This window comes from Cebus imitator, unplaced genomic scaffold, assembly GCF_001604975.1.
Source record: "Cebus imitator isolate Cc_AM_T3 unplaced genomic scaffold, Cebus_imitator-1.0 Scaffold440, whole genome shotgun sequence".
Lineage (NCBI taxonomy): Eukaryota > Metazoa > Chordata > Mammalia > Primates > Cebidae > Cebus > Cebus imitator.
This window is the reverse complement of record NW_016107755.1, coordinates 1243234-1260204: the sequence shown is the minus strand read 5'-3', so window position 1 is coordinate 1260204 and position 16971 is coordinate 1243234. Positions and strand designations below refer to the sequence as shown.

The following is a 16971-nucleotide window of genomic DNA, read 5'->3' as shown; positions in this document are numbered from 1 at the left end:
TCGTCCTCGTACTAGTTTTTGAAGTCTCCCACCAGCCCCTGAGTGTTGCCAAATTCCGCCTCCAGCTTTAGCTTTTCCTGGCCCCGAGTGTCCAGCTGCTGCCAGAGGTTGATGTAGCTCTTGATCATGCGTCCATGTTCCTCCGAGCCATCTTCGGCTGCTTTAGGAGGCTCATCTTCATCTCCAGAATCTTATTCTATTACTCCAGTAACTGTACCTTGTTGATGAAGGAGGCACATTTGTTTTGAGAGTCTTGATCTGCTCCTTCTCCTGTGTGCACATGGCCTGGATGTTGAGGTCTACCTCTAACTTAAGGGGGCTCAGCAGGCTCTGGTTGACCCTGATGGCTTTGATGCCCCCCATACCATGAGCCCCACCACAGCCTCCACCCAGACCCTTGCTGTGCCCAAGCTACCCCAAGAGCTGTCACCACTGTTGCCCAGTTAGGAGAAGCTCAAGTAGCTAATGTGGGTGCCAGGCCCACTCATGTAGGAGCGGCTGCTGAAGGCCTGGGGCCAGAGTGGAACGTCCTTCTGGGTCACCCTGATGGACATGGTGGGGGCAAGCGTGCTGAGCCAGGCAGAGATGCAAGAAGGAGCAGAGAAGTTGCTTCTAGGTTCAAAGAATGATTTGAAGGACATGAGGAGCTATCTATGAGGATGTTTAGGAAAGTTCTTTCCAGGGAGGGAGGCTCCTGTGCAAATGCACTAGGGCAGGAAGCGTCTGTGTTTTGGGAAGTGGGAGGAGGCCGGAAGGGCTGGACAGAGAGTAATTGAGATGAAGTCAGAGGTGTGGCCACCGCAGGTAAGGTGTGGCCAAGGTTTCACTTTTCCTCTGAGTGAGATGGGGAGTTAGATTACAGTTTCGAAAAGTGGAACGTAGTAGGACTTATTCTTTAAAAGCTTCTCTCTGGCCACCCTACTGAGAACAGAATTTAAGAGTTGGGGGCAAACGAGGCAGTAGAGAATCCAGTGGGAAAGACGTGTAGTTTTCCAGGGTACAGATGTCCATTAACTTGACTGGGGTGTGAGCAGTGGAAATAGTGGGAAGTAACGGGATCTGGATGCATCACAGCATTTGCTTATGGATAGTACCTGTATTATGAGAAAGAAGAATCCAGGACAGCCATAGTTTTAGACTATGGGTGTAGAAGGGTGGAGCTGCTGTCAGTGGAGACAGGGAGACTCTGGCAGGAACATACGGAGGAGAGGGCATTGCAGGCATTTAGTGGAGGAGATGGCTACAAGGAATGTAGGTGAGGGGCCCAGATGCTTCTGCAGCTACAGCTTCATCATCTAATCACTCTCCTGCTTCCACACCCGCTGTGTCTCAGAGCAAGAGCACTGCTTCTCCTCTGGGCTGTCTACACAGGCAGATGAAAGTCAGGGAAGTTATGGTTTCCATTGGGTTATAAGTCTCAGATTAATATTGTGCTTTCTCGGATAAATAAGGGAGTAATAAAACAATGTGTACCTAGAACACTTATTCAGAAGACTGCAATGGTGAAAAGTTTTTGATTAATCTAAAGAAGGCTAGGAAAGAAAAAATAATGGAGCAAAAGTGAGGTAGTACTGGAAAAGAGCGAATGACAAGGCGGACTTAAACCCAACCAGGGTAACAATGACATTAAACATAATGGACCCAAACACTATGACAAATAGTGCAGAGGGGTAAAAATAATAAATAAATAAATAACCACAGGTTATTTATAAAAGACATACTATTGGTAGAAGACAGAAAATTGAAAATAAAAGGATAGAAAGAAATATCAGACAAACATTCATAAAAAACCACATGGAGATACCATCTAGAAAAACTACAGGACATGAGTCTCCTGAGACATACAGTACATGTAGACACCTTACATCGTCTGTTTTCTTTTCTTCAGAGACAAGGTCTTGCTCAGTTGCCCAGGCTGAAATGCAATGGTGATCGTAGCTGACTGCAACCTCAAACTCCTGGGCTCAAGCAATTCTCCTGCCTCAGCCTCCCAAGTAGCTAGGACTACAGGCACACGCCACTACACTTGGCTATAGTGTCCTTGATATAGTTTCTTATTAGATATGGTGTTATCCATGAAACAATATCATGCCACGTATTTGATGTGCAGTAGGTACACAACAAATAGTAGGTGAATGAAGAAATAACCCACCCCCATTCATTCAAGCCACATCCACAATTACATTTTACAGATGAAAAGCAACATCCCAGACAAGTAAAGTAAAATTGAATTAGGTCATCCAGAGAAGAATCAGGAACACACATTCCATTCTCTGTACTCAAGGAATCAGAGCTCTACTGGGGTAATAGCAGGTATGATGCAAGTCAGGTCAAGTCAGCCCATCAGGAAGCCCTGGGGCTCACAGGCCCAGCATCATATCAGGTGGCTGCTGCAAATCTATACCTGACCTAATCCTGGGGAGACCCATGCTGGGGAGACCTGCTCTCCCCTGACTCCCTGAGCCCATCCAGGCACATGACCTGCACTTGGGCCACCTCTGCTCCTGCCCGGTCCATTCACCCCTGGAAACTCAGTTCTACCCCAAGGCTGCTGTGGGGTGAGGCTGCAAGGCCTTCCCCATTCCCAGCAGGGATTCCACCCAGGCCACTGCCCTCGCAGCCAACAGTGGATCTTCTTCTTCATGTGAATTAGGGGGTTTCTTGAGAACTTTCAGCCTGAGGCTGCCTCTATCCACCCTCTGCACTCTCAGATCACCAATGTCACAGACACCATCTCTTATCAGACCCCCTGGAAAGGGAGCTCCAAATTTGAGTTCCTTTCTAATTAAATTTTTCTGCAAGGTCAGCAATGCAGGTAAATCTGTAAAGAATAATCCAAATAAAATGATAAAGAGTTTTATTCAATTCCAAAGCCAAAACAAGGATTATGATAAATGAGATATAAATTACCAAAATTGTGAACAAAACGGGATATTACTAATGACTCTTTAGAAATTAACAAAAGAAAATAAGTAAATATATTGAACAACTTTATGCCAGTTAGTTAGAACCCTTAGATAAAATAGATAATTTATAGAAAGATACAAATTGCCAAAAGAGCTAATCTATTTCAGGCTACTGCACTGAACCAAAGTTATTGGCATTATGCTAAGCTAGATGTGTTGACCCAGGTATAAGAGTCATATTTTGTAAATGAAAAGAAATCTGATTAAGCATTTTTTAAGTGAAAGCAACGTTTTTTTTTTTTTTTTTTTAGACGGAGTTTCACTCTTGTTACCCAGGCTGGAGTGCAATGGCGCGATCTCGGCTCACAGCAACCTCCGCCTCCTGGGTTCAGGCAATTCTCCTGCCTCAGCCTCCTGAGTCGCTGGGATTACAGGCACGCACCACCATGCCCAGCTAATTTTTTTGTATTTTTAGTAGAGACGGGGTTTCACCATGTTGACCAGGATGGTCTCGATCTCTTGACCTCGTGATCCACCCGCCTCGGCCTCCCAAAGTGCTGGGATTACAGGCTTGAGCCACCGCGCCCGGCGAAAGCAACGTTATTAGAGAAGTAAAGAAACTAAAGAATGGTTACTCCATAGACAGAGTAGCCTTTTTTTTTTTTTTTTTCTTTTTTTAAGTTTAGGCTAATGTTTTTTGAAGATGTTTAGGCTAATGTTTTTTGAAGATGTTATTTCAATAACAAAATTTTCACTCGGAGCATACTTCCACTAAATTTGAGACATCTTAGACAAAACAAAGACTGATTTTCAAGCCATTATTTCTATGGCACTGAACTCTTGGGACTATTTGATCTGGTTACTCTATGTTCTCTACAGTGTTAACTCATTGAAGAGAACATTGTTATTAAAAGTACGTATAAGAAAAACTCAGAGATACTGTTGTAGCTTTTTTTTTCTATCTCAAACTGTTTTCCCCTCAGTACCTAAGGCTCCATGATGTCTCAAACTTTTAATCATTAATGTAAAAAGAGAAGCTTCTCAGAGAATTAGAAGAAACCATTTTAAAATTTATATGGAACCAAAAAAGAGCTCGTGTAGCCAGGACAATCCTAAGCAAAAAGAACAGAGCTGAAGGCATCAGGCTGCCAGACTTCAAACTATACCACAAGGCTACAGTAACCAAAACAGCATGGTACTGATATGAAAACAGACACATAGACCAATGGAAGAGAATGGAGAACTCAGAAATAAACTGCATATATACAACCATCTAATCTTCAACAAAATCTGAGAAAAGCAATGGGGAAAGGATTCCCTATTTAATAAATGGTGCTGGGAGAACTGGCTATCCTTATGCAGAAAACAGAAACTGGACCCTTTCCTTACACCTTATACAAAAATAAACTCAATGTGGGTTAAAGACTTAAATGTGAATCCCAAAACTATTAAAACCCTAGAAGAAAACCTAGGCAATACCATTCAGGATGCAGGCATGACAAAGATTTTTATGATGAAATTACCAAAAGCAACCAGAGCAAAAGTGAAAATTGACAAATGGGACCTAATTAAACTAAAGAGCTTCTGCACAGCCAAAAAAACGATCATCAGAGTGAACAGACAACCTACCAAATGGGAGAAAATTTTTGCAATCTATCCACCTGACAGAGGTCTAATATCCAGTATCTACAAGGAACTTAAGTAAATTTACAGGAAAAAAAAAAAACATTAAAAAGTGGGCAAAGGACATGAACAGACACTTCTCAAAAGAAGACATACATGTGGCCAAAAGCATATGAAAAAAGCTCAACATCACTGATCATTAGAGAAATGCAAATCAAAACCACAATGAGATACAACTTCATGCCAGTCAGAAGGTCATTATAAAAAAGTCAAGAAACAGCAGGTGCTGGCAAGGTTGAAGGGAAATAGAAACGATTTTATACTGTTGGTGGGAATGTAAATTAGTTCAACCACTGTGGAAGATAGCATAGAGATTCCTCAAAGATCTAGAACTGAAATATCATTTGATCCAGGAATCCCATTACAGAGTATATATCCAAAGGAATATAAATCATTCTGCTATAAAAACACATGCATGTGTATGTTCATTGCAGCAGTATTTATGATAGCAAAGACATGGAATCAATCCAAAAGCTCATCAATGATAAACTGGATAAAGAAAATGCTGTACATAGACACCACAGAATACTAGGCAGCCATAAAAAGTAATAAGATCATGTCCTTTGCAGGGACATAGATGAAGCTGGAAGCCATTATCCTCAGCAAGCTAATGCAGAAACAGAAAACCAAACACCGTATGTTCTCACTTATAAGTGGCAGCTGAGCAATGAGAACACATGGACATAGGGAGGGGAGCAAGACATGCTGGGGAGGGCAGTGGTGGAGAGAGCATTAGAAAAAATAGCTCATTCATGCTAGGCTTCATACCTAGGTGCTGGGTTGATGGGGCAGCAAACCACCATAACACACGTTTATCTATGTAACAAACCTGCATATCCTGCACATGTACGCTGAAACTTAAAATAAAATCAAATAAGAAGCCTAAAGCATTAAAGAAAAATAATCAGATGAGAGAATCTTTTGATTTATAAAATCCTGAGATAATAATTTTAATTTTGCTTTTAACATGTATACAAATTATTTGATACTCCTCCCTTCCGGAGATGCTGCTTAATTCCCCCCCCTGTGAGTGGGGCTTGGATGTAAGGATGCCCTTCTGATATGGTCTGGCTCTGTGTCCCCACTCAAATCTCATCTTGAATTGTCATGTGAATTTTAATTCCCATGTGCTGGGGGAGAGACCTTGTGGGAGGTGATTGGATCATGGAGATGGCTCCCCATGCTGTTCTCATGATAATAGTGAGTTCTCATGTGATCTGATGGTTTTATAAGGGGCTGTTCCTCATTTTGTTCTGCATTTCTCTCTCCTGAAACCATGTGAAGAAGGACACATTTGCTTACCCTTCTGCCCACCTCAGGAATGTAAGTTTCCTGAGGCTGCCTCCTCATGCAGAACTGTGAGTCAATTAAATTTCTTTCCTTTATAAATTACCCAGTCTCAGTTATTTCTTTATAGAAGTGTGAGAACAGATTGATACAACTTCTAACAGAAAGAGTAATGCTGACATAAGAGTTTGTGACTCTGAGTGTGGAATATAAAACTCACAGTGTCTTCCCCCTTCTCTCTCTGTATCTCTGGGATCATGAGCTCCAGGAGAAGCCAGATGCTGTGTCATAAGCAGCCCTGTAGGAAAGTCCATGTGGCTAAGAAGTGAGACCTCCTGGGACAAGAAAACAAGGAACAAGGCCTTTTTCAATGGCCATTTGACTGAGCCATGTTTCATGTGGATTCCCAGCTCCAGTTGAGCCCTCAGATGATGCAGCCCTTGGCTGACAACTGGATTGCAAGCTTGTGAGAGGCCCTGAGCCAGAAGCACTCAGGGAAACCTCTCCTGGGTTCCTGAGTATTGGAAAATGTAAGATCTGTTAAGCTTTCAGTAATTTGTTATACAACAGTAAATAACTAATACAGCTTCACAAGAGACGATAAATTAATTCACTTAAATTTTCATTTGTTCTAAATTTCTTATTATTATCATCATCATTATTATGGAGACAGGGTCTTTCTCTGTCACTCCGGTGGGAGTGCTGTGGCAGGATGACAGCTCACTGCAGCCTCGACCTTCTGAGCTCAAGTGATCTTCCCACCTCAGCTGTCTGAGTAGCTAGGAGTACAGGCATGCACCACCATGCCTGGCTAAAATTTTTATATTTTTGGTAGAGACAAAGGTTTTGCCATGCTGACTAGGCTGATCTTTAACTTGTGAAATTAAGCTCTCTACCTGACTCTGCTTCTAAAAGTACTGGTATTACAGGCATGCGCCACAACTTCCGGCCTAAATTGATTATAGAATATTAAACATAACATTTGGTTTTAAGAGGTAAGAAGAATTTCCATGGCTAAATATGATGTATTTTATTGTCATTCTCAATGATTGCTTTATTTGAACTTCAATTTCCAACTGTGTCCCATTTAAAGTCAAAAGAAAGACCCCGGCCATGCTAGGCGGATTCTATCACGGCCCCCATGATAGACGTGTGCCCCTGGTCATTCACCTGCCCCAGTTATTTAACCAACAATAATATAGGTGCTGCCATGAAGGGATTTTTGCATATATAATTGAGATCCTAAATCAGTTGACTTTAAGACAGGGACTATTCTGGTTCGGGCCATCCTCATCTGGTGAGCCCGTGAAAGGGCTGGGTTCTCCCTGAGCATAGAGATTCACAGTGTGAGAGGGATTCAGCATGAGGGGTTTCCTCCACTGTGTGGCCAAGAACGCTGGTGGGCACCAGGAATTGATAGAAGCCTCTCTCTACCTTGACAGGAGGCAAGGAACAGGAACCTCAGTCCTACAACTGCCAGAAACTGAATTCTGTCACCTCTGCATAAGCCTGAAGGAGGCCCTCAAAATGAAAACACAGCTTTGGGAAGCCCTAAACAGAGAACCCTCCAATCATGCTCAGAATTCTGACTAAGGAACTGTAAATAAATAAATAAGTGGTTTGTTCAGGCATGGTAGCTCACCCCTGTAATCCTAAGGTTTATGCGAATGATGGAGGAGGATGACTTGCAACCAGGAATTTGAGAGTAGCCTGGGCAATTTGGGAGGTGTGAGCAACCCCCATATAGGCACCAAGGAAGGAGAGCTAAGCAGAATCCTGGCACAATTAAGGCCTGAAGAATATCTCAGTCTATAGTGTTATTACTCAGTTATTTCCTTTTATACAATCCCTTATATAATCAAATATTAGTTTACAGAATTAGGGCTTGGGGAATATCTCAGTTTATAGTGTTACTACTCAGTTATTTCCCTTTATATAATCCTCTATATATAATCATATGTTAGTTCATAGAATGAGTGTCTAAAGAATATCTTACCACTCAGTTATTTCCACATATATATATATATATATATATATATATATCTTAGTTCATAATTGGAGGAATGTCTAGAGTAGACACAGTACAGAGCATGAGTTAAGGAATAAGCAGCTTATAATCAGAGGAATGTCTGGAGCAGACACAGGGCAGAGCATGAGTTAAGGGAAAATGGTTATACCAGGACAAGAACCCATGGCCCAAGTGGCAGCATTCAGTATTGTAAAGATACCCACTATATGGCAGGCTTGGGGCAAGAGCCACTCCTCCTGATAAAGAAGTTGTAGGACCTTGCTCCAGTTCTTGTGGAAGACTGCCCTCAGACTGGTAATTGCACTTTGGTGACTGTGAACTTTATCAGCTCTTGTTACTGTGCTGATCAAATCTTCCTTTAGAACTCAATGGAAGCTGCCAGCAGGTGACGGTAACCCTGACAGCTCTGTCACTGCTGTGTGACTTAAAGCATCCTCCTATAAATATTAGAAGTAGCTTGCCCATAGATAGAGGTATCGCACACTGCACCCTCTTCACTGTGCACAGCCTACCTCCATGCCTCAGTGACCTAATGGGGGTGGACCCCTTGTTTTATTGCTCATGACCCTATCACTATTCTTAAAGATGATTTCACCCACTGCCCTGCCCCTTAATCTATACACAATAAATACACATGCTTTTGGATATTCGGGGCCTCGCCTGACCCCACTCATAGGTGGTGTGGCCCCTTGAGCCCAGCTGCATTTTCCTTGTACTTCTGTGTCCTGTGTCTTTATTTCTTGGATCCTGCGCATCAGCACAGCATAAGGGACAGCCCATGACCCTGTGAGACCCTCAGCCCTACAGGGAGAACTTCTCTACAAAAAAGATTTTTTAAAAAAGAATTTAGTTGGGCATGGTGGCACTTCCCTGTAGTCTAGGCTACTCTGGAGACTGAGGCAGGGGGACCCTAGAGGCCAGGAGTTTGAGGCTGCAGTGAGCCATGATCATGCAACTGCACTTCACCCTGGATGACAGAGGAAGACTCTGTCTCTGAAAATAAATAAATAAATACAATAAAAGGGCATTGTTTAAAGCCAATGTTGTGGCAATTTTTTATGCAGTCATATAAAATTCATACACAGGATCAACAGACACACAGAATGAATTTATATGCACACCACATGCATAAAATAGAATACTCTCTTTTCCAAGTATTTTTCATTTTATAATATTCTGTGATGCAATTAAATTTTAAAATAATTGTATTTCATTCAATCAGCCAAGAAAAATTAATTTAGTCCCTAAGCTGAACCAGGTATGCCCTCATATACTCACGTGCCTGACATGCTAGAAGCTTCACAAGATTGGTGGAGTCATTGCAGTGATTGCAGTGTTTTAGGTGAAGAAATGAGACACTCTGACTCACAGTAGCAGGACCACTGCGGAGAGAACAGTCACGTAGCAGGTAATAGGACAATGCTAGAGTCACAATTCAGGAGTGACAGGATAGTGGGGAATAAAGGGAGAGGAAGTCCTGAGGGATAAGAGGGATGATCGGGATGGAGGGAAGGGCTGGAGAAGCAGGAGGCGAGTAAAAGGAACGGAGGGAAAGGATTCGAAAGCAGCAGAATTCTTAGGTTTAAACACATTGCTTTACAGATTTTTAATACATCCGTCTACAGGGCCTAGCAGGGTGTTCCTTGCATTTGGCCTTTAACACCCTATGTGGGACTGCCTCAAAACTAACTGCTTTTTATGCTTTTTTTCAGGTTTAAAAAAATACTAAGGGTTCCAATAAAATATGCACACCACTTAGATGCAGACACTTCCTAAAAACACGCAGTGCATGAGCACTGGTGGGGGGCATTGTGACTGCATTGAACACTTGCTACTGTGAGGTGAATGAAGTCTGTACTGGCTCCTGGTTGCAACATACGGTAACACAGTGTGTACTTTGTACTGAGGAGATGTCCTGGACTCACACAGAAACTCAGGGCTGTGGAATGAAGGTAATTTTAAATTACAGCAAGAGTCACAGATACACAGTCTTGGAAAGCAAAACTTAGGAGCTCTGTGAGTTGTCGGTTGTAATATATTTAGACACATTTATATATCAAGGGGCCAAAGTAACAATTTTTACAGATAAGATCCCTGATTATTCAAAGCTTACCAAGATTCTACTATTCACTGCAGCTAATAAAAACGAAACTGGTCTCCGTTCTATCTCATGAGCTCAGGCACAACTTTTCCAGATTTAAAGAAGAAAAAATAAAAACTGGCTCTACACCTCAATTCCCCGTCCAAGCTCACTCTCTGGCGCCAAGCTTCCTGGAGTGAGTTTTCTTCCAAAAGAGTCCAGGGGAGTCCAGCTACAGAGTGGCAGGCAGAAAGGTCAGTCCAGGGACAGGGATACTGGGATGAAAAGTGAAGGTAGAGGACTTCACTTGGGTTTCATGCGAAGGGTTTCTCCCTGGTTTCTCAGCCTCTGGACAAAGGCTCAGGGAGACCCTGAGACACACCCTGCGCAGGAGGAGGTGGTTCAAGGTGAAGTCCCACCGCCCCAGATGTGGCTCTCAGTGGCTCAGGTCTGGGGTGGGGAGGTTCAGCATTTGGGGATTCCCCATCTCCGCAGTTTCTCTTTCTTTCCCAACTTGTGTCGGGTCCTTCTTCCAGGATACTCATGACGCGGACCCAGTTCTCACTCCTCTTGGGTGTTGGGTTTCTATAGAAGCCAATCAGCGTGGCCTTGGTCCCGATTCTAAAGTCCCCACGCACCCACCGGGACTCAGGTTCTCTCCAAATACGGAGGTTGGGGTCATGGCGCCCCGAACCCTCCTCCTGCTGCTCTTGGGGGCCCTGATCGTGACCGAGACCTGGGCGGGTGAGTGCAGGGTGGGGAGGGAAACCGCCTCTCCGGGGAGGAGTAAGGGGCCTGCCCAGCGGGGGCGCAGGACCGAGAGAGCCAGGCTGGGAGGAGGGTTGGGAGGGTCTCAGCCCCTTCTCGCCCCCAGGGTCACACTCCTTGAGGTATTTCAGCACCGCCACGTCCCGGCCCGGCCGCGGGGAGCCCCGTTACAGGTACATCGGAGTGGGCTACGTGGACGACACGCTGTTCGTGCGGTTTGACAGCGACGACCCGAGTCCGAGGATGGAGCCGCGGGCGCAGTGGGTGGAGCAGGAGGGGCCGGAATATTGGGAGCACCAGACACGGGTCGTCAAGGCCAACGCCCAGACTGACCGAGTGAAACTGCGGAAACTGCTTGGCTACTACAACCAGAGCGAGGGCGGTGAGCGACTCTGGGGCGGGGCCGGGCGGGGGGGCGGGAGGAGGGAGCAGGTCAGGACCCCTCCCCATCCCCCACGGAGGGCCTGGGTCTCCCCGAGCCTCCCGTGCGAGATCCACCCTGAGACTACCGGACCTGCCCAGATTCTCCACCCGGGAGAGCCCCAGGCGTCTTTACCCAGTTTCATTTCAGTTTAGGCCAAAATCCCCGCAGGTTGGTCGGGGCGTGGGCGGGACTCGGTGGGCGGGGCTGACCGCGGGGGCTGGGCCAGGGTCTCACACCCTCCAGGGCACTAATGGCTGCGATGTGGGACCCGATGGACGCTTCCTCCGCGGGTATCACCAGCACGCCTACGACGGCAAGGACTACATCTCCCTGAACGAGGACCTGCGCTCCTGGACCGCGGCGGACACAGCGGCTCAGATCACCCAGCGCATGTATGAGGCAGAAAAATATGCAGAGGAGTTCAGCACCTACCTGAAGGGCGGGTGCGTGGAGTGGCTCCACAGATACCTGGAGAACGGGAAGGAGACGCTGCAGCGCGCGGGTACCAGGGACCACAGGGCGCCTTCACCATCTCCTGTAGATCTCCCGGGCTGGCCTCGCACAAGTAGGGGAGGAAAAAGAGACCAACGCTATAATATTGCCCTCCCGCTGGTCCTGTGTGCCAAGAATCTTCCTGGCTTTCCATCTCCTGTATATCTCCTGGGTTGGCTTCCCTCCACAAGGGGAGGAAAATGGGATCAACGCTAGAATACCGCCCTCCCTCTAGTCCTGAGTGGGAAGAATCCTCCGGGTTTCCGGATCCTGGACCAGAGAGTGTCTCTGAGTATCCGACCTGCTCGCTGCGGCAGTTAAAGGATGAAGTCTTTGAGGGAATGGAAGGGAAGACAGTCCCTGAAGTACTGATCATTGGTCCCCTTTGACCCCTGCAACGGCCTCGGGCCCCGTGACTTTTGCTCTCAGGCCTTCTCTGCCTCACACAAAATGTGTGTGGTGCTCTGATTCCAGCTCTTCTAAGTCCTTCGGGCTCCACTTAGGTCAGGGCCAGAAGTCCCTATTCCCCCTCAGAGACTCGAACTCTGCAAGGAATAAGAGATTATCCCAGGTGTCCTGTCCATTCTCAGGATGGTCACATGAGCACTGCTGGGTGTCCCATGAGGAGTGCAAAGTGTCTGAATTTTCTGCCTCTTTTCAGATCCTCCAAAGGCACACGTTGCCCACCACCCTATCTCTGACCATGAGGCCACCCTGAGGTGCTGGGCCCTGGGCTTCTACCCTGCGGAGATCACGCTGACCTGGCAGAGGGATGGGGAGGAGCAGACCCAGGACACGGAGCTTGTGGAGACCAGGCCCGCAGGGGATGGAACCTTCCAGAAGTGGGCAGCTGTGGTGGTGCTTTCTGGGGAGGAGCAGCGATACACGTGCCATGTGCAGCACGAGGGGCTGCCGGAGCCCTTCACCCTGAGATGGGGTAAGGAGTGAGATGGGGTAAAGGGGAGGATGAGAGGTCATGTCTTTTCTCAGGAGAAGTAGGAGCCCTTCTGAAGCCATTCAGCAGGGTCAGGGCTAAGATCTGGGGATCAGGGCCCCTCACCTTCCCCTCCTTTCCCAGAGCCATCTTCCCAGCCCACCGTCCCCATCGTGGGCATGGTTGCTGGCCTGGTTGTCCTTGGAGCTGTGGTCACTGGAGCTGTGATGTGGAGGAAGAAGATCTCAGGTTGGGAAGGGGTGAGGAGTGGGGTCTGAGTTTTCTTGTCCTAGGGGGGGTTTTGAGCCCCAGGTAGAAGTGTGCCCTGTCTTCTTACTGGGAAGCACCACCCACACACATGGGCCTACCCAGCCGGGTACCTGTGTGACAACACTTACTCATTTGTAAAGCAAAAATGAATAACAGATTCTTCACTTCGAAGACTGTGGTGGTGGGGATCTGATTGCCAACAGTCACAAATCACAGGGGAAGGTCCCTGCTGAGGACAGACCTTAGGAGAACAATTGGTCCAGGACCCACACGTGCTTTCTTCTTATTTTCTGATCCTGCCCTGGATCTGCGGTTATATATTTCTGAGAACTTCTCTGGGATCAAAGACTAGAGGGTTGCTCTAGGGCCTTATAGCCCTGCCTCCTTTTCGGCCTCTCACAGGACATTTTCTTCCCACAGATAGAAACAGAGAGAGCTACTCTCAGGCTGCAAGTAAGTATGAAGGGGGCTGAACCCTGAGATCATTGGGATATTGTGGTTGGGAGCCCAAGGGGAAGCTGGCCCAGCCCACAGTTCCTCCTCTATCTGCATCTCCTGTGGGCTCTGACCAGGTCCTGTTTGTGTTCTACCCCAGTCATTGACACTGCCCAGGGCTTTGGTGTGTCTCTCATTACTTATAAAGGTGACACTTGGGGGCAGGGGCCCTGATGTAAGTGGGGTATTGTGGGGAACAGAGGGAATGTGAGTGTGCTATGGGGTTTCTTTGACTTGGATGTCCTGAGTATGTGAAGGGCGGTTCAGAGTGTCACCTCTCACTGTGACTAATACGAATTTGTTCATGAATATTTTCTCTATAGCGTGAGATAGCCGCCTTGTGTGGGACTGAGAAGCAAGATTTGTTCACGCCTCCCTTTTGTGACTTTGAGTACCCTGAATTCTGTTTCTGTAAAGGTGTCCAAATGTGTCTTCGTCCCTGTTAGTATAATGTGAGAAGGTGGGGGACCAGTCCACCCTCATGTCCTCCATGACCCCCTTCCCTGCACGGCCCCATGTTGTTTCTGCCCAGTTATGTTTCCTTTTCCAGAGACATGGGGCTTGGATGTCTTTATGTCTGTCTGAACTTCATGGTGTACTGAGCTGCAATTTCCTGCTTCCCTATTAAAATTAGAATCTGAGTATAAATTTACTTCTTCAAATTCTTGCCATGAGAGGTTGATGAGTTAATTAAAGGAGGAGATTACTAAAACTTATGAGACAAAATAAATGGAAGACCTGAGAACCTTCCGGAGTCTATGTGTTTCTTCTACTGATCTCTTGCATAGGAGAGTAGATGGGCTGTGGCTGGTGGGAGCTCAGGCCGCTGTGGGCTTTATGTGGTCACTGCTTGGCTGGGTCATCTTTGCTGCTCCAATGGCCTTGGTCCTTCAGTAGAACCTTGTCCCACCAGGACCTGTGATCACAGGGACTGAGATGTCATTTAGAGCAGTCCCTGCACACAGAAGTCCTTGTGCTATCAAGAGACTGAGCTTTCAGTCCCGTCCAGTCCTTGCCCTCCGTCCAGGGCTCTTCCTGGATTGTATTTTCCATCTTTTCACCAGCCTTCTTACAGGAACCAGATTCTGACATTTGCAGAGAGAAGGAGTCCCATAGTTTCTCATCATAGGTAACTTTCTGTTGGAACTCCTTCTACTTTCTCTCCTACTCCTCCTCCTGCCCCGAGTTGTAGTGATCCTAGTGCCAACTCCAATACAAACCCATGGATTTGTAAAACAGAGTCTGATTTAGATTTATACGCAGTTAGAAAATTGCACTTATAATCCTAGGATTATCTTTCCTGAAGAGAGACATATGATTGTATGCTGCCATGTGCAGGAGGGTTGGTGTGCAGGAGGGAGGAGGGGTGAGGGGAGGAGGGGCACACAAGCAGCACTGGTGACAAAAGCGCTGGTGGCACTGATGTCAGTGTGAGAGGATGTTGTGCTGTAGCTGCCACAAAACAGCATTTGGCCTGAGGCTACATTAATAAAGATATTGCCTTTAGAATAAGGAGGTGCTCTATGGTGATCATTCATTGAACTGACATTTGTTGTCTGCTAGGTAAATGGCTGTTTTTGCATTTGGAAAACATCTTTAAAGTAAAAATTTCTGGCCTCGTGGTGCATATGTTCTAGGGAGAAGAGGCAGACGTAAGATACACTATGCGCAGAGTAAGGAAGGACAATGCTCGTGTTAAAAGATGGCAAGTGCTGTGGGGGGTGATGCAGAGTGTGGGCTGTGGGGACAGGGAGGTGGCTGTTGTACTGTGATCAGTGTGGGCCTTCTTTCAAATGTGACCTTCAATGAAAGATTTCTTTTTCACAGTTGGCAGAGCTAATTGTGGCTTTATTATGGAAACACACACGCACACACAGACACACAGTTACTTTGTAGCTGAAGGCATGTGCAAGTGAGGGTACCCCAGGCAGTGAACTCCCCCACAGGTGGGCTGATGGTGAGGGCTGAGCCTCAGGTGGGTCTCCTGTCCCCGATGCTCCCCTGCACAGTGGCCTCCCCCACAGGCTCTGGGGCAGTCACAGGAAGGGGTAGATTAAGAGAGGCTGTCGTGGCAGTTTACTTGGGCAGCGCGTTTGAGGACTTGGACAGCACCTTCCTACCACGGGTCTTAATGGTCTTAATGTTCCTCATAGCCATGGCCCTGGAAGAGCTGGTGCAGCTGAAGGAGCTGGAACCCAGGCTGTAGCTGAGGCCAGGGCTTGTGAGGCCCCTGTAGGCCAACCTCAGCTCACCTGAGTAGCCACTGGTGGTGATCCTGTGGATACTCAGGTTCCATACCCCAGATTCCAGCCAGCTCTCCTTGCCCTGCAGCAGCTTCCTGTAGGTGGCGTTCTCGATGTCCAGGGCCTGCTTGATGTTCATCAGCTCCTGGTACTGGCACAGCTGCCATGCCATGTCCTGCTTTGCACACTGTTGGGTGACCTCCAGCACGGACAGCTTGGCTTCATTAATGGCCAGCTCCTCATGCTTCTTGGCAACCATGATGATGGCCTGCAGGGGGGCCCACTGGTTTTTGAGGCCCTCAATCTCAGCCTGAAGCCACCCGAGGTTCCAGGTCATCTCTGAGATCTCCGTGTTCATGTGACAAAGTTCATCCTATGCTTCCCAGCCGGAGCCGGCTGCTCCTCCTACTTGATCTGGTGCAGGCTCTCAGCCTCAGCCTGGCTGCGGTTGGCGATCTCTTACTGGGCCTTAACCTCAGTGATGATGCTGTCCACGTCCAGGATGCGGATATTGTCCATGGACAGCATCACAGATGTGTCTGAGATCAGGGACTGCAGCTCCCCGATCTCCTGTTCACACAGCTGCCGGAGGAAGTTGATCTCCTCAGTCAGCCCTTCCAGGTGAGACTCCAGCTCTACCTTGTTCATGTCAGCTTCATCCACATTCTTCTTGATGAGGACAAATTCATTCTCCATCTTTGTGTGATTATTGATCTCATCCTTGTATTTGTTCTTGAAATCTTCCACCAGCCCCTGTGTGTTGCCAAACTCCATCTCCAGCGTTAGCTTTTCCTGGCCCAGAGTGTCCAGCTGCTGCCAAAGGGTGATGTGGCTCTCAGTCATGTGGTCCATGTTCCTCTGAGTCATCTTCTGCTGCTTTAGGAGGCTCCACTTCGTCTCCATCATCTTGATCTACTGCTCCAGAAACCGTACCCTGTTGATCAAAAAGGCAAATTTGTTGTTGAGGGTGTTGATCTGCCCCTTCTCCTGTGTGCATTTGGCCTGGGTGTTGGGGTTCACCTCCAGCTTAAGGGGGCTCAGCAGGCTCTGGTTAAACATGATGGCTGTCATGCCCCACATTCCACAAGCCTTGCCACAGCCTCCACCCAGAGCTTTGCTGTGCCCAAGCCACCCTCAAAGCTGCTGCCACTGCTGCCCACTTAGGAGAAGCTCAAGGAGCTGATGTGGGCACCAGGCCCGCTCATGTAGGAGCAGCTGCTGAAGGCCTGGGGGCCAGAGAGGAATACCTTGTAGTACTTCTGGGTCACCCTGATGGACATAGTGGGGTAAGTGTGCTGAGCCTGGCAGAGATTCAAGAAGGAGCAGAGAAGCTGCTTCTAGGTCTTGAAGAAAGATTTGA

The 16971-nt window shown here is 47.2% G+C and overlaps 1 protein-coding gene and 1 pseudogene across 2 annotated transcripts; one reads left to right on the top strand and one right to left on the bottom strand.

Moving 5' to 3' along the window:
- Positions 1 to 10407: 10407 nt before the first annotated feature.
- On the top strand, positions 10408 to 14119 carry LOC108290635 (patr class I histocompatibility antigen, CH28 alpha chain-like). 2 transcript variants are annotated; one of them, XM_037732056.1, is made up of 7 exons: positions 10408 to 10729; positions 10860 to 11135; positions 11404 to 11679; positions 12331 to 12606; positions 12748 to 12852; positions 13294 to 13326; positions 13692 to 13833. In XM_037732056.1, exons 1-7 carry the CDS (start codon positions 10666 to 10668, stop codon positions 13694 to 13696), a joined length of 1035 nt encoding a protein of 344 aa, XP_037587984.1. In that variant the 5' UTR covers positions 10408 to 10665; the 3' UTR covers positions 13697 to 13833. The 2 variants fall into 2 exon arrangements, with proteins under 2 accessions (XP_037587984.1, XP_037587983.1); XM_037732055.1 differs by having other exon boundaries at positions 10409 to 10729; positions 12748 to 12863; positions 13692 to 14119.
- A 952-nt stretch (positions 14120 to 15071) lies between these two features.
- On the bottom strand, positions 15072 to 16533 carry LOC119468487 (annotated as a pseudogene).
- Positions 16534 to 16971: the final 438 nt, after the last annotated feature.